Below are 26,257 nucleotides of genomic sequence, written 5' to 3'. Positions count from 1 at the left end.
TACCTCCCATTTCATTTTTGTTCCTCACAAGTCAGAATAATTAACTTTTGATCTGTGCAGGTAAAGTAAGACCACCAGTATAAATAATGCACTTAGTTGACAATGAGTAAATTTCTCATTCATTTCTTCTATATTTTTAATTTTGAGTGTGGGGGATCATGTGGCATGATCTTGGGAAAATATACTGATTGCTATTCTTTAAGAAAAAAGGTAAAATTTGCATAAGTTTCCTCTAATTTAAAAGTAATATATGCATCATGAAAAAAATCTGAAAAGTATTGTAAGTCAAAGGAGGGGCAAGAAATCTCATAATCTGAACACCAGTGGTGGTTTTAGAAATTCTGTAAAGAGATTTGGCAGTAGCAATCTGAAGGTAAAAAGGAAGATTACAATATTTATTTTGAGATTGCCCTTAATATTTAATAGAAGGTTTAGAGTGCTTATAGAGATTAAGAGGAAATAAACAAAATGTATTGAAAATAACATAACTAGAATACTCTTTTAAAGCTAGCATGGTGAGATTTTTGTCTCATAAACTTCGGGCATTTTATCAGGAGGGACCAGTCCCTGAAAAAAAACATCATTCTTGGCTAAGAACCCTCTACTACCTTTACTATGCGTTGGAGCCGACTTGTTGGCATCTCACAGTAACAACAACAAATGATTTAAAACCATATCTTATTGTGTCTATTACTATTTCCAGGAGAAATGAACACTAGAAGTCACAAGAGTGTGGTCATCTAACATTTGTCACTGTCCACATCTTCTTGTACAGAACAGATCTAAAATGTGTCTGATTTTCCATAGACTGGAGACAGAAATCTGAGCCTACCTTTATAGACAAGGTTTATGGAGGATTAGATTAAGCACACAATAGTTCTACTTTTTAAATCCCTACAGTTAATCCCAGAGATTCTTTACTTATATAACTTAATGTTGTAACTAATCCTGGGCATAGTTGAAGGGCTTTATTTGTCCACTTCCTTACACTGCTGATCTGTAGGGAAACATCCACCTTTCTACGGCTTAGCTACTTGGAGTCATTCTTTAAGACAGTCCTATTATTTACTTTGAATCAAAAAACATCTTAGCTCTTTCTATTGAGAGTTCTAATTCTCTGAACCTGGTTCTTGCGCTGGCATTTACATTGTCCATCACCTAGGTGTGCTGTATGGAGCCCTGTGTATTGGAATGGCTGCTTTGGCGTCACTGATGGGAGCGTTGTTACAGGTAAGAGCTGAAAGTTTGAGTCACAATCAATATATTTTTTTTTTCATGTTTGAGACTTACCATAAAAGTGCAAACTAGAGATAATTATGCATCAGTTGCTTTAAACAAAGGAAACAGCAATAAGGCAGCTCGGTTATATTTTAATAGTGCCTGCATGGAATCAATATTTTCGTCATGTTGATGTGACCATTCTTTCTAGACTTCGCACCCACTCTCTCTGAGTGTGTTCTAAAATACAGTTACTCTCCATTGGGTTTCTGAGGCTGTAAACCTTTATGAGAGGAGACTGATTTTCTCCTGCAGAGCACATGGTACGTTCCTTTGCTGATCTTTTGATTAACAACCTCATTCATTACTCACTTTACCACCAGAGCGTCTCCTCTCTATAGGTATATAAAGACACACATAAGTGTATCACAGGGCAGTAATGATTAAACTCTTCTCCTTTTTTTACAATTTTTCGTTGATTTATATATAATCATTCATACATGTTGGTGTTTTGTACATGTCCTTTTTTTGTGCTTTATATAATCATTCATACATGTTGTGTTTCATTCATGGACCTTGTGTTTTATTTGATGATTATAATTCATATGCATTATATTTTATATGACTATTTGCCATGATAATTGCAGATTCACATACACCTATAAAAATCATATAGAGATCTCATATACCTTTTGCAATTTCCTTTAATGGTAACATCTTGAGAAACTGTAGTACAATATCATAGCCAGGATATTGAAGTTTATAAACTCAATAGTCATTATGTCTACATCAACACAAAGATTTCTCATATTGCCTTTTAATTACCATATCCACTTCCCTCCTGCAGCACCTTTCATTGACTCCTGGCAGTCACGACCCTAATTCTTTCCAAACCCAATGCGGTAGAACCAGTTCCAACTCATGGGGACCCTGTATGACAGAATAGATTTCAAGGTTGTGAATATTTACTGGAGCAGATGCTAAAATACTCACCTTGAGGCATTTTAACCACTAGGTTTATTTCATTTTTATTTTTTTTATCTGTGCATCTTTTATTTCCTTTTATTGTCTTATTGCACTAGCTAAAAGTTCCAGTATTACACCAAATAAGAAAATGTTCCTTTTTTACCATATATTTAATGATCCTTACATTTTTGGGCATTTTTGGCATGTGAGATTGCTAATATCTGACTTGTTATTATCTTTGTAGGCAGCACTCAGTATATTTGGCATGGTTGGTGGGCCTCTTCTGGGCTTGTTTTCTTTGGGAATTTTGGTTCCCTTTGCCAACTCAATTGTAAGTATACAGAATGAATATGTACTTACTTTCTCAACTATAGTAGCAGCTGTATATGTTCATTTTCTCAATTGTATAAAGTTAAGATCCCTTTGACATCTCTCACTAGTGATTTTTCTTGGTGACCCAAATTACTCACTGACTTTGTTGGTACGTACTGTGTAGTACTGAGCACTGGAACCCTGTGTGTGTGTGTGTGTGTGTGTGAAGGTAAATGGAAATTGATAAGCAGTATAAAACCTTAACCTTAATCAACTAAAGGAGAAAACTTTTTGAATATATTTACCATTTTCCTATGAGTGATGGGAAGGGTATTCTGCAAGAAATGGAAAATTAGACATTCTATGTATCACAATTAACAATCTGGACCAAGATACACATTACAAAGTTAATTGGGGGGGGGAGAGTTGGGAAAATGTGTGAATGAATGAATGAATGAATGGGTGCAAAACCAATCTCTTTGTGAACTTCCACTAGAAAAATTTTAGCTGGAAATAACTATGATTTAAAGGAGACTGACAGGCTCAGAGATGAGAGATTAAAATAATGGAACTGAACTTTCATATTGTCAGGGTAGAGCAAAAACAAGCGATATGATTTGACCGGGAAGTATCTATTCCTGATATTTAATACTACATATTCTGTAACATGGTCCTAACCAAAAGGAGCTATAATAATTGGGAATGATATCTAGAAAAAGCAAATAGCATCTCCTTAGACATACCTGCAATTTGCAAAATGACAAAACTTTTTAAAATAAGTGAAACAGATGTGTTTCCCTGCAAGCTAACACAAAGCACTCTTGTTCAGTCCTATTATGACATGCAGTTTAGAAAAAATTTATAATGTGTGTGTCATTGTTTTGAACAGACATAGAACATCGTACTGCATTAGAGCCGGCATGGTAGGTTTGGTGATAATAGCTATATTGTTCATCATATTAATACTCTAAGTAAAATGTCATGAAAAGTTAGCTTGATAGAAATCAGTCACAATGAATGCAATAGTTTCTGCTCATATTCTGCACAGTGTTTGTTGAATGTTTGGTAAAAAAAATATCAAGGGGTTGCTTTTCTGAAAAACTTTCTTTTAAAAATAACATTTATCCAGAAGAGGTGTAGCCCGTTTAGAGGAGATAGATTATTATTAGTCCTGTGATAGGAAAGTACCTCTTGTCACTGTTTTCAGCTTTCCCCCAGCAGAGTATTTACCCGTCCTCAGGGTTGGACTCCCTTCTTTTCTTTGTCTCTTACTCTTGTCTTTCCTCCTCCTTGTTGATCCAACAAGTATTTTTCCCCACAAATATTTATGTGCTCAACATTGTTATGGGAATAGTTGACAGCTAACATTTCTACCCAGATGGAACTTTGTAACTTTGTTCATTCTTTTTTGTTGTTAATGTTGACTTATTCCTTTGTTTTTATTGTGACTTGAGAGAAAATATGTAAAGCAAATTGGCTTCCACTTAACCATTTGTATAATTCATATACATTTTGTTTTCAGACATTATAATATTCCCTATTTTCTTTCTGTAATTCTCATTTTCATTAACCCTTCTAGTCTATTCCTTCCTGCCTTTGAGACTTTTCTCCTTTGGCAAATGCTACCCTTTTGGCCTTATAAGGTTGGCCATTCTAAGGTCATTCCTTGTGTTATTGATAACTTCATGAGTTTTTGATCCCCAAACCCAAGCACATTGCTGTTGAGCTGCTTCTCACTCATAGTCACTCTGCCTAGAGAGTTTCCAAGACTGTAAATAAATCTTTACAGAAACAGGCTGCCATAGATTGGTAGATCTGAACATCTGATCTTTCAGTTAGGCAAGTGCTTAAGCACTGGGACACCAAGGCTCCTTATACTTGAACCAGCTATGTGTAATGCTGAGAGAAACACCAACTGGTCACTTGCTATTCCAACCTCAATGTACCCATCCCAACCTCATAGAGTGTACGTGTTATGTGCCTCCCAGTGTAGTAAGTTTATTTTATCAAAAAAATAAGCTATCTTTTTTCAAGGAGATCATAGCACAATTTAAAAAATCTAATTGTTGTTTATTAGCATAAATCCCCTGACTGGACAGCAGTCTTCATGTACTCACACCAGTTATTGTTGTTGTTGTTAAGTGCTGTCAGTTCGTAGATGACTCATAGCGACCCTATGAACAAAAGACCCGAACACTTGTATAACTTTCATCTTTTCTCTACATTCATAGTTTCTGGAGGCAAGCTATTTTGGAAGTGGATGCCACTCCTGCTTACAGGCTTGTTTTAATTGGGAAGCTATACCAAACACTCTCCACCATGGATAACCATTATCACTCTTGACCTATCAGTGTCTCAGTGTTTAGCATCACAGCATCCATGAGTTACCTCTGTACAGCAAATGGACAGATCAGTGCTATACTACTTAGAAGAATGTTTAACCAAAACAATTAAAACCAAACCTGAAGGCTATAGATGAAAATGGGTTTATACACATCATCTCACACCCATTAGTGAATCAACATTCTGCCCTAATCCTCACCAGCAAACAAGCCTTTGTAGAATCCGGCTTCTGCAGATGACTTCCAAACTGGATTCCTCTCACACCAGTATACCATCATTATTGCAAACACTGGGGTTTCCCTTGTGCTTCCACCTTACCTCAAATATCCTTTTTGTCCTCCTTATCTGAAGCTAGATGCTTAGGCTGTCCTTCTGATCATTATTCTTAAATGAACTTTCATCATAAAGGAAGAAACTTCCTAGCTCAAGGGAATAGGGATTAAATCAGTTGAGGGCTGAAACAATCCCTGGATTATTGATAAAGAGAGAGAACTGTTTAAAATGGATAGACGATTAGGTATTATTGTCATGACAGGACTCCCTCCAGACAAAGGCTATAGAGTGGAGTGGACTTGGGGGGAGGGATTGTGAAACAATAAATTTTACTTTCCAAAGAGAAGAGTGAACTGGGGGGAGGGTGGGCAGGGTGAAAAGTGCAACAATGAATGAATGGAAATCCAAAGTCTCTGTAAATTTTCATTAAAATTAATAATAAAAAGAAAAAAATTCCTTTTTCTGATTAAAAAAAAAAGAGAGCAAGAGAGGGGATTTTAGTTTTCCAGTGATGGGAACCTAAATATCTTTAGACAGTGTAGCTTGTGAACGTCTCTACTCCCCATCTCCATTTGTTGTTGTTGTTGTTATGTGCCGTTGAGTCATTTGCGACTCATAACGACCTTATGTACAACAGCCCTAAACCCTGCTCTATCCTGTGCCAATCGCATTGCCTCTGACACAACCATTCCGATTACCCCAGTCACTGCATCAATTCACCTCATAGAGGGTCTTCCCCTCCTGCACTGTCCCTCTACTCTACCCAGCATGATGTCCCTCTCCAATTTAGCTAAAGAAATATTGGATTTTGGTTGTGTGTACAGTTGCACAAATTTGCAAAATCTGTTTGTAATTTTTTCTTTAATTGTCCCATAGAACCAATACAGTCTTACATCTTGCCTGGTATTGAGAAACTCTTTGCATGCTTTCCTTTTCATGGTCTGCTGCTCATATTACATGACATTTGTTCACAGATTAGATGAAAACAGGCAGTAATTGGACTAGAGTCACTACAATTACATAGCTACTGTAATTACTAGGGTGTGAAGAGAGGACAGAACAGAGAACTGGCCATAAAATGAAAGAAAAGAGACTATGAGATGTTGGAAATGGAAAACAGGCAAGGGCTGGCTATAGGCTGGATGAGGATATGATAAAAGGCATAGAGTTACCAAGTCTCCAGGGCTCTGGCCTGAGGAATCAGGAACCAGTGGTGCCCTCAACATGAAGTAAGAATCTTGGGAAGAGAAGTGATTTTAGATGGGAAGTTAGTGATTTCAACATAGACTGCTTTGAGTGTAGCTTTCTGACTTTAATTTCCATCAAAGCGATTATTCTGTTTTGTTTTCTTTTGTTTTGCAGGGAGCACTTGTTGGGCTGATGGCTGGATTTGCCATTTCTCTGTGGGTTGGGATTGGTGCTCAGCTCTATCCTCCCCTTCCTGAGAGAACATTGCCACTAAGCCTTGAAACTTATGGCTGCAACAGCTCATACAATGGGACGAATTCATTTGCAACCACAGAAATGCCATTTTCTACTAGTGCTTTTCAAATACATGACGTTGAAAGGTATTGAATTCAGTATGATAATGTCATTTTGAAGAAATTATGTGCCAGGTGGAGAATTCCAAATGCTTTAAAAATCTGACCGCAAAATATTTATAGCAAAATTTGTCATTTTCACTGTCTTTATGTGTATAGTTCTGACACTGATAATGTTGGGCAATCATCCCCACTATTTTTCCCCAAAACTTTGTCATTTCCCCAAGTAGAAGCTCTGTACCCAACATGCAATAAATGTCCTTACACCAGTGAAAGCAAGGACCGTGTGCTAAGTAGAAGATTCATGAATTCGGTCTGTATTTTTGAGCGGATACCGTAGTTATTGACAAGATGAGTGTGAGATATTTGGATGGGAACATCATTTTAATGATTGCCGTGAGTGCTGTTTTCTGTAGTTACATCTCTGGTGTCATTGCCTTTAAAGTAAAATCCAAACTCATGCCAGTTCCAACAAAACCCATTCCTGCCTCCCTCTTCTCTTGGGTCCCTCTGAATCCTGCTCATGGTGGTTTGGTCAGCTGGAATTTATGCTCTTTGAGATTTTTTTTCTCAAGCACTTGCCCCACTTTGGCTTGTTTTTCAGATCCCAGTTCAAATGTCACTTAATCAAAGAGACTTTCTCTAACCCCTCATTATAAAGTGATCTGTCTCTCTAGACTCGTTAATTCCACACTATCGCGTTTCATTTACCATCCAGCACTTTCCACGAGCAGAAATTAGGATATTTATTTAGTCACTTACTGTATTTCTTTCCTCAGTATAATATAAGCTTTATGATTGCAAGAACATCTTCTGTCTCATTATATGTGACTGCCTTTCCAGTGGCAAGGACAGTATCTGACATATAGTGCTGAGATGAATGGGTAAGCATGGCCACCTGGTACATAGTTGATGGCCAAGGTTAAATCATACTTTTTAGTCCTGATCCAGTAAGATAAAATTAGGGTATAAGACTATGGCATTTTAAACATTAAATATTATATTTTTGACATGAGACCTATTTATATACATATTCATACTTACTAATAGCATTTGATGAAATCTTACCATTACACTTTTTTCCTCTCTTTTTAGGACTCCATTAATGGACAACTGGTATTCTTTATCATACCTATACTTCAGCACAATTGGAACTTTGGTAACAGTATTCGTGGGGATGATTATTAGTTTACCAACAGGTAACTATCTACACCTTGGTATTGTTGTATTTACCTTTTCATGTAAGTTGGCACTGTTTATGTTTCATAGCTATTCATGTCATTTACTGTGGTTGTGCTAATAACTGGTTTAATTATGTCTTCCATTTTATTCTTGGGAAATTTGAGTGCCTGGACTTGAAAGCAGAAACATCTGGCTCTACTTAAATCTTCCTTCTGCTATGAATGTGGGCAACCAGATAACTAAACTCTAGTTTTCTCATCTATAAAATGAGGATAACTATAATTAGCATGTCTCCCTCACATGGTTGTTATAGGATAAAAAAAATAAGATGCTTGATAAAACTATACCAGGTAAATGCAATACTTTTATTACATTTTAGTCATACCTTTGCAACTACTCTTTGTCATGATCTTCCTGTTTTCTTGTGCTGATTTTTCTACTATTTGCCTGTCATTTCTTCATCCTGTGGTGGCTTGTGAGCTCTTGTGATGAGACGCTGGAATCTGTGGTGTCACTGGTATTTCAAATAACAGCAGGGCCACCTATGGTGGACAGACTTCAGTAGTGATTCTAAACTTAGACTAGGGAGCAGGACTGGCCATCCACTTCTGAATGAATGGGCCTTTGGAAGCTTTATGAATGTAACATGGCATTATCTGGTATGGTGAGAAAAGACAAAGCCCTCAGGTTGGAAGGCACTCAAAATATGACTGGAGTGAAGTTGCTTCCTTATGTCTCTTTAATTTAATGATGTGGGAGAGTAAAACTTTCAGTCAATGAAGAACTTTGCTTATGGGGCATGACTCAAAATGAAGAGAAACAGCAGCAAACATACATTAATAATTGGCATATGGATGTATGAAGTGTGACTCTAGGAGGCTGTGAAAAAAATGAAAAGATTGATATCCTAGGAATCGGTGAGATGAAATGGAATTGATACTGGCCATTTTTAGCCAGATAACCATATAATCCACTGTGATGGGAATGACAAATTGAAGAATGACATTAATTCATTGTCAGAAAAGGACATTTCAGAGTCTATCCTGGAATACAATTCTGTCAGAAATTAGATAATATTCATATACATAGAAGGAGGACGACTGATTTTTTAATTTAGGCACCAACTACCGAAGTCAAAGATGAAGCAAATGAGCATTTCTACCAATTCTGTTGGCCTAGTGGCAAGAAGCTGCGCTGCAATCCCAAAGGTATGTGGTTTGAATCCACCAGTTGCTCTACAGGAGAAGGATGGGCAATCTCCTCCCATGTGATTAACTGCCTCTGAAAACCTGGCAGAGGGACAACTATGGGTCGGTTCCGATACTATGGTACAAAACAACAAGAAGAACAGCCAACTTCAACAGACTAGAATTGATTGAACATGCACTCAGGATGCATAGATAATGACTGGTGATTGGAATGCAAAAAAATTGGAAGCAAAGAAGAATAGTGGTTGGAAAATATGACCTTGGTGATTAGGAATGAATTTTGATAGGATGTTGAGTGATCAACAAGTTATTCTCTTTGCAAATACCTTTAAAAATGATGATTATGCACATGGAATTCACCAGATGAAAAACACAGCTACTAAATCAACTATGTCTGTGGGGAGAGATGATGGAGAAGTGAAAAAACATCAATGAGAAAAGGCCATGAACTAACGTGCTCATATGTACGCTCATTTGAAGGTGGAGGAAATGAAAATAAGTAGACAAGAGTCCAATATAACTTTGAGTTCTAGGGGCCCAGTGGATAGGGAGTTGCACTGCCAACCCAAAGGCAGGTGGTTCAAAGCTACCAATAGTTTTTAAGGAGAAAGATGGGCAGTCTTCTCTTATCTGACTTACAGCCTCTGAAAACCCACCAGAGGGTCAGCTATGAGTCAGTTCCAACTCGATGACAATGAATTTGATTGACTATGACCTTGAGCCATATCCTACCTGAATTTAAAGACTCTTTTTTTATCAAAAAATTATTGTTTTCACACTATTCTTTATTCACATTGTTTCATACAATTATTCTCATGCATTATGTTTTATAAAATTAATCACCATTAGACCTTGTCCATCATTACCCTGTCTTTTCATCCAGATCCTTCCCATTTCCTTCCCCCTCTTCCTCTACCTACCAAATGGCTCAACTCTGTAGTTTCTCCCTTTCCCATCCTCACCCCTCTGCTCCCACCACTTTACCTCATCAGTCCCTTACATGTTTTCCTTCTATTTTTACAATAATGGTCTTAATGCAGTATTTGTCCTTATGAGACTGAATTTGTTCACTCAGCATAACACTCTCCATTATCTCTCAAGTTATGTAGTTTTTTTAAAAATCATTGCTCTTGAGTGCTCCATAGTATATTACATTATGTGAATGTACCGAGTTTTGCAGTCCATTCAGTTGTGGTTGGATATTAGGGCTCTTTCTGCATTCTTGTGATTTGATGCATTCAACACTAATGAACAAAGTCCAGACAGGTTGTGTGAGGACATCAAACATGAAAAAAACAAGAGGCCATTAAAAAGATAGAAAGAGAAGACAAAAATATGGTCAGAAGATCCACCGGAACTTGCTCTAGAGCACATAGAAAAGAACGTGAGTGAAGGAAATTATAGTGTAAGACAGTGGAACTGATAATTTTGAAGTGCAGCTCTAGAAGATAAAGCAAAGTATTATAGTGGAATGTGAAAAGATTTGGAGTTATTAAACCCAAAGGGAAGAACATAATTGGCAGTTCTCAAGTGGAAAGAACAGCATAAAAAATTCCAGCCTTGAATTGTAATCCTGATGATAAATATTGAGTGACACAGAAAGAATAAAAATAATATCAAAGGGATACACAGTCACTTGTACCAAAAAGAACTGGTCTATGATCAACCATTTCAGGTCCAAGAACCGAATGTATTGAAGGAGGAAATTCAAGCTTCACTGGCAAAAAACAAGTCTCCAGGAATTTATGTAATATCAATTGAAAGGTTTCAATAAGTGTATGCAAAGCTGGAGTTGTTCACTTACATATGCAGAGAAATTTAGAGAAATAATATCTATCTACCTGGTGGACTGACTGGAATAGATTTACATTTCTTCCCAATCCAAAGAAAAATGATCCAACAGAATGTGGAAATTATCTAACAATATAATTAATGCCACACACGTGTAAAACTTAGTGAAAATCATTCAGAAAGTGGCAGGAGCAGCACATTAAATAGAAACTTCCAGAAAGTGAAGCTGGATCCAGAAAAGGACATAAAACAAGAGACATCATTGCTGCCAGATGAATCTTGATGGAAAGCAGAGAGTACCTGAAAGATGGTAATCTGTGTTTTTTTGACTCAGCAGAGCCGTTTAACTCTGCAGGTCATAGCAAGTTATAGATAACATAACAAAGATTGGTAGTAATTCCACGAACTTCATTGTGCTCCTGAGGAACGTGTACATAGACCAACGAATTGTTTTTCAAACAGAACAAAGGGAAACTATATAGTATAGAGTCAGGAGGTGAGTGTCAGAGCTGTACATTATTTTTATTAACTTTTATTAATCTTAATGAACATTTACAGAGATTTTGGGTTTCCATTCATTCATTGTTGCACTATTTTCTCTACCCTCCCCCCTCCAGTTCGTTCCTCTTTTTTCCCCCCTTGTAAGTCTGTTTTAATTGTCCCATTGCCACAGTGCTTGTCAAAGCCAGTTCTGATTAATCTCCTTTGTCAGTGTGTCCTTTGCCATTCCCTATCACTCCTCCCTGAGAGAGACTTCACCCTGATTAATAAGGAAAAGGGGATGGCGTATTCTCTTAGCTACTTCCTGCTGAAAAGGGACACTGTGGGTTTCAGGGTGAAGATCTTCTCTCACTACTCTAAAGGGCCCCTTTGGCAATAGGAAACACGTAGACTATTGTAGAGATTGATTTTGGAATTTAGATGCACTGTTATCAATTGTGCTTAGCTGTAAATGTTCATATCCTTGAAGATGTATCATGGAACTGTTGCAAGGGCTGTACATTTTAACTATAATATGACTAGGGAGGATAGAAGGAGAATTGATGCCTTTGAGCTGTGGTGCTGGAGAAGACTATTGAATGTACCATGGACTGCCAAGAAAACAAATAGATTCATTCTGCAGAGGGTTACAATAGGTTACTCCTTGGAGCCAAGGATTCTGGGACTTCGTCTGACATACTTTGGACATGTTGTAAGGAAAGACAGGTCCTTGGAGAGGGACATCATGCTTGGGAGGGTGGAGGGACAGCACAGGAGGGGAAGACCCTCTATGAGGTGGATTGATTCAGTGACTGGGATAACTGGGATGGTGGTGTCAGAGGCAATGCGATTGGCACAGGATAGAGCAGGGTTTAGGGCTGTTGTACATTTGGTCACTATGAGTCGCAAATGACTCGATGGCACATAACAACAACAACAGTCTGTAAGCTGAGCAAATAACTAATGTGAAGAATATTGTGGCATCCGCTTTGGAGGATGACTCACTAACAACCTGCAGATGACACAAACTTGCCTAAAAAGAACAAAGAAGGCTTGAAACACTTATTGATGAGGCTTAAAGACTGTAATGTGGATTACACTTCAACACTAAGAGATTCTTACAAGTGGGACTAGTAAACAGCATCGTGATGCATGAGGAAAAGTTTGAAGTTGTCCAGGATTTAAGTTTTATTTGGATCCACAATCAATAACCATGAAACCAGCAATCAAGAAATCAAGCAATGAATTGTAGGCAAATCTCCTGCCAAGCAACTCTTCAAAATGCTAACGAGGAAGAAAACTCTTTTGAGACTGAGATACAGGTGACCAAGTCTTAGTATTTTCATTTGCTTTGCATGCATATTGGCAAAGAATAAGGAAGACAAGAATTGCTTTACATTGTAGTGTTAATGAAATACATTAAACATATAATGACCTGCCAAAATAATAAATAAACTGTCTTGAAAGAGGTGCAGAAAATATAGTTCTTTAAATCTGAAGACCCCTCTATTTCAGTTCTAGGGAATTTTCTTATTCTGTATCTTTATTAATTCTTGCCATGTTTTATATTTTTTTCTCATGAAAATCTCTGTTAGTCAAATGAATTATTGAACAGATTCCTCTAATTTTCTTATCTTTTCTCTCCTGTTTTCTATCTCTGTATTTTTTTAGGTCTACTACATTTGATATTCTTTTAAAAAATGGTTTTCCAATAATTCTCAAAGGAGCGCTCTGATCCGGGTTTGAGACTAATTTATAAGGGAACAAGGGCAGGTAGGAGACTATTGGCATAATCCCAGTGAGACTTGATGGTGGTTCAGTTCAAGGCAGTGGTTTGGTGATGATGGAGTTGATAGGAAGTCCTAAACCTCCTAATGTCCTGTATTCTCTCACTATACACCTGCAACAAACAAGAAAGACAGCTCCCAGCCACTTTTTTATCAAATGTGTTAACACTAGACAGAACTCCTAAACTTTGCCCAGTTACGTTTCATGCCTTTATTTCAGTGACTACCTCTTGGTCTATATACAGGCTCTACATGAGCACAATTGTTCTGCAATTATTCATTTGGTAGCATTGTACCACTCTATAGAATCCTTCCAACAATCATTAATTGTTTTTCAATATAGCATAGTATTCCATTGTGTGAATGTACCACAGCATCTCTATCCATTTGTTGATGGACACTTGGGTTGTTTCCATCCTTTGCTATTGTGAACATGCAGCAATAAACATGAGTGTGCATATATCTGCTTAAGGTTTCTTTGGAGTATATTCCCAGTAGTGGAATTGCTGGATCAAATGATATTTCTATTTCCAACTTTTTGAGAAAGTGCCTTACTACCTTCCATAGCAGTTGCACCATTTTACACTCCCACCAACAGTGAATAAGGGTCCAGTTCCTCCACAACCTCGTCAGCAATTGTTATTTGCTGCTCTGTTGAATTTTGCTGTTCTTACTGGGGTGAGATGATGCCTCATAGTTGTTTTGATTTGCATCTCTCTTAGAGCTAGGGATTTTGAACATTTCTTCATGTGTTTGTTTGCCAGCTGAATGTCTTCTTTGGTGAAGTGTCTGTTCATATCCTATAAGGCTATAGTTTTTATGCATGATCGAGAAGTACTTCTAACCCTCTTCCCTTTCAAAAAGCAAGGTTGTGCAATCTGTGTATTGCAAATTGTTAATGGATCTTCCTCCAATTCTGATGCCATACTTTTTACATGGACTAGCTTTCAGATTATTTGCTCATTTTAGATTGAATGAATATAGTGAACACAAACAACATTTTACACACATTTTCTGATCTTAGATCTTGTAGTATTCCTTGGTTTGGTTTGAATGATTGCTTCTTAAAAAAATTTTTTTTTAAAAAATTTTATTATTTTATTGTGTGTACCGTTAAATCAGATCTGACTGGTACAGGAGGATATTGCCCCTCCTTTCCTTTTTTTAAAAAATGATTGCTTCTTGATCTATGTACAGGTTTTTCATGTGCATAATAAATTAATTGTTCACTAATTTCATTTTTTGCAATGCTTTCAGAATTCTTTAACAAACATGACTTCGTTCTCTTACAGCTTCTTGTTATTATTAGGTGCTATTATTATTGTTATTATTAGTATGATTCATAGCGACCCTATGAACAACAGGTCTGAACCTTCCTGTCCTGTGCCATCTTCATCATCTCTGATATACTTGAACTCATTGCTGCAGTTACTGTGTAACTCCATCTTGGAGATCTTCATCTCTTTTGCTGACCCTCTACCTTTCCAAGGATGATATCTCTTTCCAGGGAATAATCTCTCCCAGGAACATGTCAGAAATATGAGAGTTGAAGTGTTGCCATCCTCCAGCTGCACCTGTTCTTTTAGCATTCTATGGCATATTCAGCCATCTTCTTCAACACAACTCAAAGACATCAACTCTTTTATTACCTTAATTCATTGTTCAGCTCTCAGTTGTCTAGCAAATGATTAAAAAGATGATGGCCTGAACCAGGCACACCTTAGTCCTCAAACTGACATCATTGCTCTTCAGTATCTTAGAGAGGTCCTTGACAACAGACTTATCCAAAGCAATATGTCTCCTTAGCTCATAACCTATGGTCCTAGGGCATTTGTGGATCCAAGTAAGTTTACGTGATTGTAAATTTCAATCCCTTTCTCCAACTATTATGATGTCTATTGTCCTAGTGGTAAGGAATTTTGTTTTCTTGACGTTGAGATGTAATCCATATTAAAGGCTGTAGTCATTGATTTTCTGTAGCAAATGCTTCAGGTCATCCTCATTTTCAGCAAGCAAAGCTGTGTCATCTGCATAACACAGGTTGTTGATGAGTCTTCCTCTCATCCTGTTAGCACTTTGTTCTGACAGAGTCTGTTGTTATGTGCTGTCAAGTTGCTTACAAGTCATAGCAACCCTATGTACAAGAGCCCTAAAAGCTGCTTTATCCTGTGCCAATCTTATTGTCTCTGACACACCTACCCTCATTATCCCAGTTACTGAATTGATCCATCTCATCGAGGATGTTCTCTCTCTTGCGCTTTCCCTCCACCCTCCAAAACATGATGTCCCTCTCCAAGGACTAGTCCCTCCTTGTAACATGTCCGAAGTATGTCAGACAAAACTTCAGAATCCTTGCCTCCAAGGAGCAGCCCAGTTTCGCCCTCTCAAGGATAAACTTGTTTGTTTTCCTGGCAGTTGATGGTATATTCAACATTCTTCTCCAGCAACACAGCTCAAAGGCATCAATTCTCATTCTATGACCCCTAGTCATCGTCCAGCTTTCTGACGCATAGCAAGCAATTGCAAAGACTGTGGCCTGGATCAGGAACACCTTAGTCTCCAGACTGACATCGTTGCTTTTTAATACTCTGGAGATATCCCTGAAAGCTGACTTTCCCAGTGCAATTTGTCTCTTGATTTACTGGCTGCTGGTACCAAGAGTGTTGCTTGTGGAGCCAAATAAACTAAAACTGTTAACAATCTCAATCTCTTCACCATCCATAATGATGCTGACTATCGGCTCAGTAGTGAGAATCTTTGTTTTCTTGGTGTTGAGCTTCAATCCATTTTGAAGGTGGCAGACCTTGACCTTCTGCAGCAAACACTTCAGGTCCTCCTCAGTTTCAGCAAGCAGGGTTGTGTCATCTGCATAACATAGATTGTTGATGAGTCTACCTCCAATCCTGATGCCACATTCCTCCTCATACAGCCCAGTGTCCTGTATGATCGATTTTGCATACAGGTTGAATAGGTATGAAGACAGAATACATCACTGGCGGACATCCTTCCTGATTTTGAAACATGCAGTGTCTCCTTACTCTGTTCTGTCGACTGCCTCTTGGTCCAAGTATAGGTTTCGCCTAAGCATGATCAAATGTTCTGGGATTCCCATTATTCTCAGAGTCAGCCACAATTTGTTGTGATCCACACAGGCAAAAGCCGTTGTATAGTCAATGAAACACAGATAGACATTCCTCTGGTATTCTCTGCTTTCTGCCAAGATCCATCTAACATTAGCTATACTATCCCTAGTACCACGACCTCTTCTAACCCCAGCCAGCACATCTGGCAGTTCTCTGTTGATGTATTACTCCAGTCGTTTTTGGATAATTTTCAGCAGAATCTTGCTTGCATGTGATATTAATGATATTGTTTGATAATTTCTGCACTCTGTCAGGTCACATTTCTTTGGAATGGGAACAAATATCGATCTCTTCCAGTCAGTTGGCCAGCTGGCTGTCCTTCAGCCAGCACAATTTAGTTTTCTTGGCACAATTTAGTGAGCACATCCAGGGCAGTGTCTGTTTGTTGAAGTGTGCCATTGGTATACTGTCAACTCCTGGACCCTTGTTTTTTTGCCAATTCTTTTAGAGCAGCTTGAACTTCTTCCTTCATTACCACACTTTCTTGCTCATAGGTTGTTTCATTAAATTCTTCTGTGTCAGCCAGTTTCTTCTGGTACAGTGATTCTGTATACTCCTTTCATATTCTTCAAATGCTTCTTGGACCATTTATTATCATTCTGCCCAAAGCAACCTTAAGTATTGCCACTTGTGGCTTAAATTTGATTTTCAATTTCTTAGCTTAAGAAATGCTGAGCGAGTTCGGTCCTTTTGATTTTCTGACTCTAGCTTTTTGTGCATTTCATTATAATATCTTGCTTTGTCTTCCAGAGCTGCCCTTTGAAATTTTCTGTTCGGCTCCTTAATTTCTTGATTTCTTCTTTTAGCTTTGGGTTCTCCATGCTCTAATGCAATATTCAAAGTCTCATCTGATAATCGTCTTGGTCTTTTCTTCTTCTTCTGCCTTTGTAGTGAATTTTTGCATTCTTCATGGTAGCTATTCTTGATATCCTCCCACAGCTCCTTTGGTTTTCGCTCTTTGGTGTTCAAGGCCTCAAACCTTTACCTGAAACGGTTTTGAAATTTGAGTGAGATAGACTTAAAGTCAGATTTTGGTTCCTGTGGATTTGATTTCAATTTCTTCAACTTCAGCTTGAACTTGCATATGAGTACTTGGTGGCCTGTTCCACAATCAGCACCTGGCCTGGTTTTCACAGCTGATATTGAACTTCTCCTGGGATTCTTTGCACAGATGTAATAGATTTGATTGCTGTGCATACCATCAGGTGAAATCCATTTGTTTTTAGCCTGCATTTGTGTTTCTTATGGAAGGTATTTGCAATGAATAAACCATTGAATGTTATTTGCCCATCATACAGATTGAATAGGTATAGAGAAAGGAAACTATATATCTACATCTGACTCTATAGGAAGGTCCACCAACCTTTTTGTTGGTTGTGGAGGAAAAGTCCTTCTTTCATTCAGCATTTGTAGGTCCAGGTTTCCCTGGACACCTCCATGCTTTCTGGCTTTCTCTGGGGTCAAGGAATTAAGTTATGCTGGGGCCTGTGTCCAAAAAGACACAGTCCACTCCTGGTCAATATTTCTTGGTGTCACTAAGGGTTCCTCCTTATCTGAAATTTTGTATAAATAGCTTTTCATAGTCAACAAAACAAGGAGAAATTAACATTGTTCTGGTCATCCAGCCATGATGTCCCTTGTTTCAGATCTTCAAGTTAAATTTCTGGTAGTTCTCTGTTGAGGTACTGCTGCATTTTTAAAAAATTATTTATCACCAGCAAAATTTTATAAGAGTATGATCTTATTGATATTGTTTGATCATTTCTGGATTCTATTGGTCACCTTTCTTTGGAAGAGGCAATCAATAACAAATTGATTTATAGTTGATCCCCCCTCTAGAAAAGCAGGGTACTTGTAATGCCATGATTGGTATTTGTACTAAAACAGTGATTTTTCACATTGTAGAAGGGATAAAGGTGACCTTGAAAATTTACTGATAATCAGAATTGAGTAGCCTCAAAGCAGAACTCTAATTTGATCAGCCAGCTGGAGTCCAGGGAGCTGAGGTTTAAATACACCTCATACTTTGGATGTTTTTGTTGTTGTGAGGTGCTGTCAAAGATGACTCATAGTGATCCCACAAACAACAGATCTGACCCCTGTCCTATCCTCTGACATCCTCACAATCTCCCGCACCTGCAAACCCATTTCTACATCTGGATAGAGGTGATTTAAGGACCGTGCTTTGAGTAATATAATTTTCAAGCATCCTCTTCAATCAGCTGGTAAATTATCAACTCAGAATACATCATTTGAAAGCAAACATTTAGAGAAGACTTAAAGCAACAACTAGTATATTACTTTTCATGAAAATAATTTATTCAACAGTTCATCATTTCCTCATAAACATGTGCATTGATGGTTATCAAATTAAGGAAGGAAACTGTACTGTCAGAGGCAGAGGCAGGGGCAGAGGGTTTACAATTTTATTGCAAACCAAAGAAAATACTTTTTTTTTTAAATTTTTGTGTGAGTGTACCATCAAATCAGATCTGACTGGTACAGGAGGAGATTGCCCCTCCTTTTCCCGGCAGAGCATCTGGTGGATTCAAACCGTGTGCCTCTGGGATTGTAGTTGCAGCTCCTTGCCACTAGGCCACCAGAGCTCCCCCTAGAAGATACTTTTTAACCAATTTTCCTACCTGCATTGACCAGATGAGGTAACTGGCTTCTGGGAGCCTGTTACCCCATTTGGGAGACGTCTCATGAATTTCATTAAACACTTTGTTGTTGCTGTGTATCGTAGAGTCACAACTAAGCCATAGCTGACCCTCCAGCGGGCTTCAGAGGCAGTAAATGACACAGGAGCTGCCTGTTCAGCTTTCTCTCACAGAGCCTCTGGTGTATTTGAACTGTGTACCTTTGTGTTGACAGCACAGTTCCTTATCACTAAACCACCAGAGCTCTCTATCCTTAAATACTGTTGTTGTGTACTGTCAAGTCAGAACTGACTCATAGCTGACCCTCCAGTGGGTTTTCAGAGGTAATTAATTGCCCAAGAGGAGACTGTTCATCCATCTCCTACAGAGCAGCTGGCAGATTCGAACCACGTACCTTCAGGATTGAAGCGCAGCTTCTTGCCATTTATTGCAGTGAAGGCTTGTAGCATCTGATACTGACTGAAGGAAAAGGGCTGGTGGCATACACGTTTAACACTATTGGAGAGATTTTCTGTGTGCATTACCCTGGTCTGTCCACTTGCCGTACAGAGATAACTTGTGGTTGCTATGAAGCCGAACACAGTGACACTGATGAGTCAAATGTGAGAATGGTTACCCATGGTGGACGGTGTTTGGTGGAGCTCCCCAATTAAAACAAGCTCAGAAGCAGGAGTGGCATCCACTTCCATAATAGCTTGCCTCCAGAAACCCAATGAACTTAGAGAAAAGACGAAAGTTATACAAGTGTCCAGGGCTTTCGTTCATAGGGTTGCTATGAGTCACCTACGACTCAACGGCACTTAACAACAACAACAACAACAACAACAACAACAACAACAACAACAACAACATTCTATAAGTAGACTTGAACATGCATAAGTTAACTGCCCATATAATGAAAACTACTGTGTAACTGTAGGTATCTTTTTTCACAGTGTAAATAATATATGTTTTTCAGGAGGAAGAAAACAGAACTTAGACTCCAAATTCCTACTAACCAAAGAGGACTTTCTGTCCAATTTCAGTATGTTTAAGAAAGTAAGTTGGTTTTCCTTTTCTTTCAATTAGTAAGACTGTGTGTTATCGCTTTGCTAGAACAATAGTCCCAGCCTGTCTTGAATGCTGACGGACAGCTGGCCCTGTGCTCTGATGTTTTATATCTCACCCTCAATAGTCACATGCAGCTCGGGTGATTCTGACTCATAGTGACTCTATTGGACTCAGTAGAACTTTCCATAGGGTTTCCTAGGCAGGAAGGTTTGTGGGAACAGATCACTAAATCTTTTCTCCCTCAGAGTGACTGGTGAGATCAAGCCATTAACCTAGTTTGCAGTCAAGCACTTACCCATTGCTCCATTCAAGCTTCTTTTCTGTATGGACTGCAGAGCTGGTTTACTGAAATGAAAGCAGTAGTGACAATTATGAACACTACATGAAAGAACAGTTTCTATTTTCTAAATACTATAAACATTTTCTTTCAGAAGGAGCATGTTTTAAACTACAAATCTCATCCAGTGGACGACGGCGGCACTGATAATCCTGCCTTCAACCACATTGAATTAAACTTCACTGATCCAAGTGACAAGATGAATGGGACTCGTTTGTGAAAAGCTGTGAGGAGACCAGCATAAACGGTGTCTCAGTTTTCCATCTTCTCTAGGATTAGTGGATCAGCTTTAGGTTTTGTGTTTTCCTCCATCATGAGTGGTTTGGGGGAATATCTGGATTTTAAACTTTTGTTAAAATCCTGCCTTGCTCTTATTCCTTTCTACCCTCATCAATCAAGATTGCTTTTTTTAGGGAAGGGTTTGAGCATCAGCATGTTCCTCTGTCCCTCTTTGATTTCAATGCAACTGTGCTTGAACCTTTCTTAGATTCTGCTTCTTATCTAACATTCTCATTTCCTCACTCACTTGCTGTGCACTTTTCTACCACCATTCACCTTCTTCATTTCCCATTCACTCTTTTGCTCGGTGGTGTAACACAGAGTCAGAACTGACCCATAGGACCCTTAGCTGGCCTTCTGGTGAGTTTTCAGAAGCAGTTAATCTCAGGGAAGGAGATTGCCCATTCTTCTCCCATGGAGCAACTGGAGGCCTCAAACTATGTGCTTTTAGGTTTATAGCACAGCTCCTTACCACTAGGCCACCAGAGCTCCTTTTGCTCTAGACTTGGATGTATCTTGATATACCCAGTGCAAATCATGTTATGGATTAAAAACTCCCAGGACGCTACTACTCGAGTACACACATAAATCATGGTTTGGAGATCAAGGACATTTATATCCTTGGAAATGGTTAAGCTCCATGGAGTTAGTTGATTGCATTTAATTGAACTTTGGGATGCCAACTAATTTGCAATACACTACATTTAAAGGTGCACATGTTTTTTAGGTCCTGGAAATCTTGGCATTCATGCTATTAAATAGCTAAATCATACAGGCAAATACTCCAATTTCTCTCTAATGTTTTGGAATTACTAAGTGCTTTCCCCTCAGTGTTTTAAAATTTGAAGTAGCAGTCTTAAAATTGCTTACCTGTTTATTTTGCTACATTCCTAACTTAGAGTCTTTCATCAATAACTTATTTATTCTATTCTATGTACACAAATTAGATACAGACAGTCCCTGGGTTATGAACGAAGTCAGATCCTAAGTGTGTCTCTAAGAATTTATCGGTCAGTCGAAACAAGTGTATATAGTTCTCATTTAGCCTTATTTTAATGCAAGAAAAGGCTGAAAGCTTTTCCAATAATTTAAAAGCTGCAGTGTAGCAAGTGAAGGTAACAGTATTTGAGAATCTGTTGCGACTGTGGGTTGACAGAATTCAGCAGGTTTAGGTAACATTAAAGGGCAAGTGTAAGTTGTTTCTAAATTCTATGGTGTGCATAACCCAGGCACTCACTCCTGTCTTTAAGAGGTTTCAGTTGTCATTTTTAAAACTTTAATTTTTTTTAAAAAAATGAGTGAGAAATATTTAGATACATTAAAATGTTTTATAATTTTATGCTTATTTTCTTATCCTCAATATTTAGGTAACAATGTTCTGTACATTTAGTTTTGTTCTTATTTTCTTATCCTCAATATTTAGGTAACCATTTTCTGTACATTTAGAAGTTGCCAAATGGTAACATTAGGAAATAAAACAATAGGAAGTAACATTATCTGAAGCAGAGATTTATACAATATTTAAATATACTCATATATTTCTGATGTATATAGATGTTACTATATAGATGTTATTTTAAATCAATATTATGTTTGTAAGAAATGTCAAAAATTTCAAATCTTTATACAGTGTTAATGAGTAGGAAGATGTTTTGTTTTTTGCAAGTGTGATTTGAACAGTATTTATTTAATAATTCTAAATGTACATGTGTATTGAATGCTTCAGTTTTGGAAATGAAAATCAGATTATTTAAATAAATTTCTTCTTTATATGACTGCTTAAGAGATATGCAAGATATTCTTAATAGGATATGCTACTTTTAATTTTGGCTACTTTCTTTTAGACAAAGTGTATCTTTGTGATGTTAGAAATTATTAATATTTCACTACTGCAAAGAGCATCGACTAGAATTCTGAATAAATCAAAGCAATGTTATTGATTAAAAATATTTTATTTAAAAATCTTAAGTAAAACCATACTTTCATATATAATAATATAGATTAAACAATCTTAATCATTGTCAATCACAAGATAATTAAACTTTCACTGAAACCACAATAAAAAGTAAAAGAAAACAGGAAAAATCATCCAAGTTGTTATTCAGAGTCAATTTTGTTGCTGATTAGCTGTTTGATCTTAAATAACTACAGGTTTCAATATACCTTCAATGGAGAGAAACACTAAACACTATCCCACAGAAATAATGTATGAAAGATCAGGTTGAGTTCTTCATGAAAATAACATTAACTCAAGAAAATGAAATCCATTCGTTTTAAGTATTACTTAAAATTTCATTATGACTGGGAATACAATTTTTTCAATTTCTTTTTTATTAAACATATTTATTTCAGTAATTAACTTTTTTGTTGTTATTGTGTGTATCGTCAAATTGGATCTGACTGGCACAGGAAGAAGTTGCCCTTCCTTCTCCAACAGAGCATCAGGTGTATTTGAATCAGACACCTTTGGGATTGCAGTGTAGCTTCTTGTCACTAGGCCACTGGAGCTCCCCTTGGGAATAAAATTTTGTGATGAATATCACTTGCAAGTTTTGGAAAATGAGTAGCTAAAATTTTGCTGTGTATTGAAGTAGAGACAATTAATTCTCTAAAAAAATGTGTGCTATTTAAAAGTGAAAATATTTAGCTATTTGAAAGATTACCCCAACAGAATAAATGTAAAGATAAATTTATAAAAAGAGACAACAGAAAAACTCTCAAAATCGAGCTGAAGCAAACAATAAAGTTATTGATCAAACAATAAAGATATTGATCAATCATATTCACTCTATTGAAAAGTTAAAATTCTATAGACAGAATGTAAACTAGTACACATGTATACATTTATTTCTTTGTTAATACAATCATTTTTTGTATAATGTTTTCATAAGTAGTGACAGCAGGGGTGGTGTTTTTTTTTTTTCTCAAGACATATTTTTGTTCCACCCTGTTGTTATGGACCATCAAGTTGCTTGCAGGTCACTGTGTACAATAGCTCTGAACCCTGCTCTATCCTGAGCCAATCTCACTGTCTCCCACAAACCTATCCCCAATACCCCAGTTTCTGTGTCAATTCATCTCATTTGGTGTCTTCCTTTCCTGCATTGTCCATCCACCTTTCCAAGCATGATGTTCTTCTCCAAGGACTGATCCCTCATGACAGCATGCTCAAAGTATGTGAGACAGAGCTTTGAAATCCTTACCTCCAAGGAGCAGCCTGATTTTACCCTCTATAGGACAGGTCTGTTTATCCTCTTGGAAGCCCGTGGCATGTTCAATACTCTCCTCCAGCATCATGACCCAAAGGCATCAATTTTTCTTCTATCACCCTTAGTTTTTGTCCAGCTCTCTGATGCTTAGTAAGTAATAGCAAAGATCATGGACACTTAAGCAAAGATAAGGGACACTTTAGTCTCAAGACTGACATCATTGTTCCTCAGTACTCTGTAAAGATCCCTGACTGCTGATTTTCCCAATGCAATTAATCTTTTGATTTCCAGGGTGCTGGTGCCAAGAGTGTTGATTGTGGGGCCAAGAAAGCTGATGCTGTCCCACACTAAAAAATTGCCATCAAGGGAGTAGAGGTCAAGGATATTGACAAAGATAATACACAGGGTTGTTGCCCTAACTGAAGAATAAGTTCTGTAACTCAGAAACCATGTTCTAGACACAAAGGTTACCATTTTGATAGTCCTAAATGAAATGCCTGGCTGAGTTCCTTCAAAAAAATGTCCTGACAATTTTAAATAAATATTCTCATCTATTTAAAAGGAGAAAAAAAAGAGCTTAAAATAAAAAAAAGAGAAAAACCTAATTCTCTCCCTGCCATCCCCCGACTGCTGTCATTGTGTCTCTGCTATCTCATAACAACCCTAAGGGATGGAAAAGAACTGCCCCATAGAGTTTCTGAAGTTGTAAATATCTGTGGGGGGAGAATGCCTCATCTTTCTCCTACAGAGTGGCTGGTGGACCACCAGTGATCTTTTGGCAGTGCTTTTTAGGTCTAATTGGCTCCTACTCATAGTGATCCAGATGACACAGTCTTTCTTGCTGAAACTGAGGAGGACTTGAAGCGTTTGGTGCGAGAGGGTCAAGGACTACAGTCTTCAATATGGTCTGAAGCTCAACATCAAGAAGACAAATATTCTCACCACTGAGCAAATTGGCAGCACCATGATAGATAGAGAGGAGATTGAGATAGCAAACAATTTCAGCTTGCTCGGCTTCCCAGTCACCACTCTTGGCACCAGCACTCCTGAAATAAAAAGATTTGCATTGGGAAAATCTGCAGTCAGAGACCTCTCCAGAATGCTAAAGAGCAACGATGTCCATCTGGAGACTAAGTTGTGCCTGATCCAGGCCATGGTCTTCGCAATTACATGCTATACATCAGAACGCTGGACAATGACTCGGGATGATAGAAAGAGAATTGATGCCTTTGAGCTGTGGTGCTGGAGAAGAATATTGAATATACAATGGACTGCTTAGAGAACTAACAGGTTCAATCTGGAGAGAGTGAAACCAGGCTGCTTCTTGGAATCAAGGATTCTGAAGCTCTGTCTGACATACTTTGGGCATGTTGCAAGGAGGCACCAGTCCCCAGAGAGGGATATTATGCTTGGGAGGGTGGAGGGACATCACAAGAGAAGAAGACCCTCGATGAGATGGATTGACATAGTGACTGGGGTAATAAGGGTAGGTGTGTCAGAGACAATAAGGTTGGCTCAGGACAGAGCAAGGTTTAGAGTTGTTATACATAGGTTGCTATGAGTTGCAGGCAACTTGATGGCACATAACAATCACCACCACCACCATCATATAGTAAATGAATTTTTTTAGTATAATAGGCTTTGTGAGGATGGGACCATGGGCATACATGTTGTCCAAATAGACATTATGCAGTGCATAAACATACATAAATTGTCCCTATAAATTGTTGTGACCTTCCCTCTGTTTTGTCATGGAATACTTGTTTTACATATCAGAACCCAGACCACCAAGTGACTCAATAGTAGGGTCTGAATGAATGAAAGTAAAGATTATCTCTTTAGGGGCTAATGTCTGTGTGGCTGTGCATAGAATTCCACTGATAACATTTTTAGGATGTTCCCTTTCTCCACAACCAAAAGATTAATGGGCTTTATAGAGACTCCTTCAAGTTCTTAGAACCACTCATGTAATAGAAATATTATTAAGCAAGCCAATCTTAATTTTTATTGATGACATTATGAACTTTTTATCCAAATCCTGTAAATTTACAATCTTAGGAAATCATCCAATGGCCCTGGTGGGGAAATAAAAGCTGGCTATGACATTTAATATGTGACCTGAGTTGCTCTTCAAGTAGAGGGTTATATTAAATGGAAGTCTTACCGTTGGGTCTTTCACATTGAAATAGATATCTAGAAAAGTGATTTTAAGTTAGATGCACTAAGCAAAATTGAGAATTTGTCTATCTTTTATATTCATGTATTTTATGGAGGGCTGAAACTTTACTGAAGGTGCCATACCATTAGGCATTAGAGAAAGTGAAGGTGTGGTTCTTTTTTAAAAATAGAAAATAAAATTTTTATTTTTTACTGGTTTACTTATATAAAGTGTGATTCTTGATTGACCTACATTATTTACAAATAATATGTTAAATTAAACAGATATGCATGTACTAGCTGAGGTATAGTGTGGAGGGG

At 37.7% G+C, this 26,257-nt stretch overlaps 1 protein-coding gene across 1 annotated transcript in view; it reads left to right on the top strand.

The window, feature by feature from the left end:
• SLC5A8 (solute carrier family 5 (sodium/monocarboxylate cotransporter), member 8) overlaps window positions 1–20,511 on the top strand; it is a 74,551-nt gene extending 54,040 nt beyond the window's left edge. Inside the window, exons 10-15 of the mRNA XM_006888528.1 lie at window positions 1,163–1,230; window positions 2,429–2,515; window positions 6,475–6,680; window positions 7,749–7,852; window positions 19,863–19,942; window positions 20,386–20,511. Of these exons, the coding sequence (XP_006888590.1) occupies window positions 1,163–1,230; window positions 2,429–2,515; window positions 6,475–6,680; window positions 7,749–7,852; window positions 19,863–19,942; window positions 20,386–20,511 (671 nt within the window). The remainder of the gene's footprint in view (window positions 1–1,162; window positions 1,231–2,428; window positions 2,516–6,474; window positions 6,681–7,748; window positions 7,853–19,862; window positions 19,943–20,385) is intronic.
• Window positions 20,512–26,257: the final 5,746 nt, after the last annotated feature.

Source organism: Elephantulus edwardii, unplaced genomic scaffold, assembly GCF_000299155.1.
Source record: "Elephantulus edwardii isolate Elephantulus edwardi_28Jun2011 unplaced genomic scaffold, EleEdw1.0 scaffold00068, whole genome shotgun sequence".
Taxonomy (NCBI): domain Eukaryota; kingdom Metazoa; phylum Chordata; class Mammalia; order Macroscelidea; family Macroscelididae; genus Elephantulus; species Elephantulus edwardii.
The sequence above is the reverse complement of the archived record's forward strand: the minus strand, read 5'-3'. Positions and strand labels throughout refer to the sequence as shown.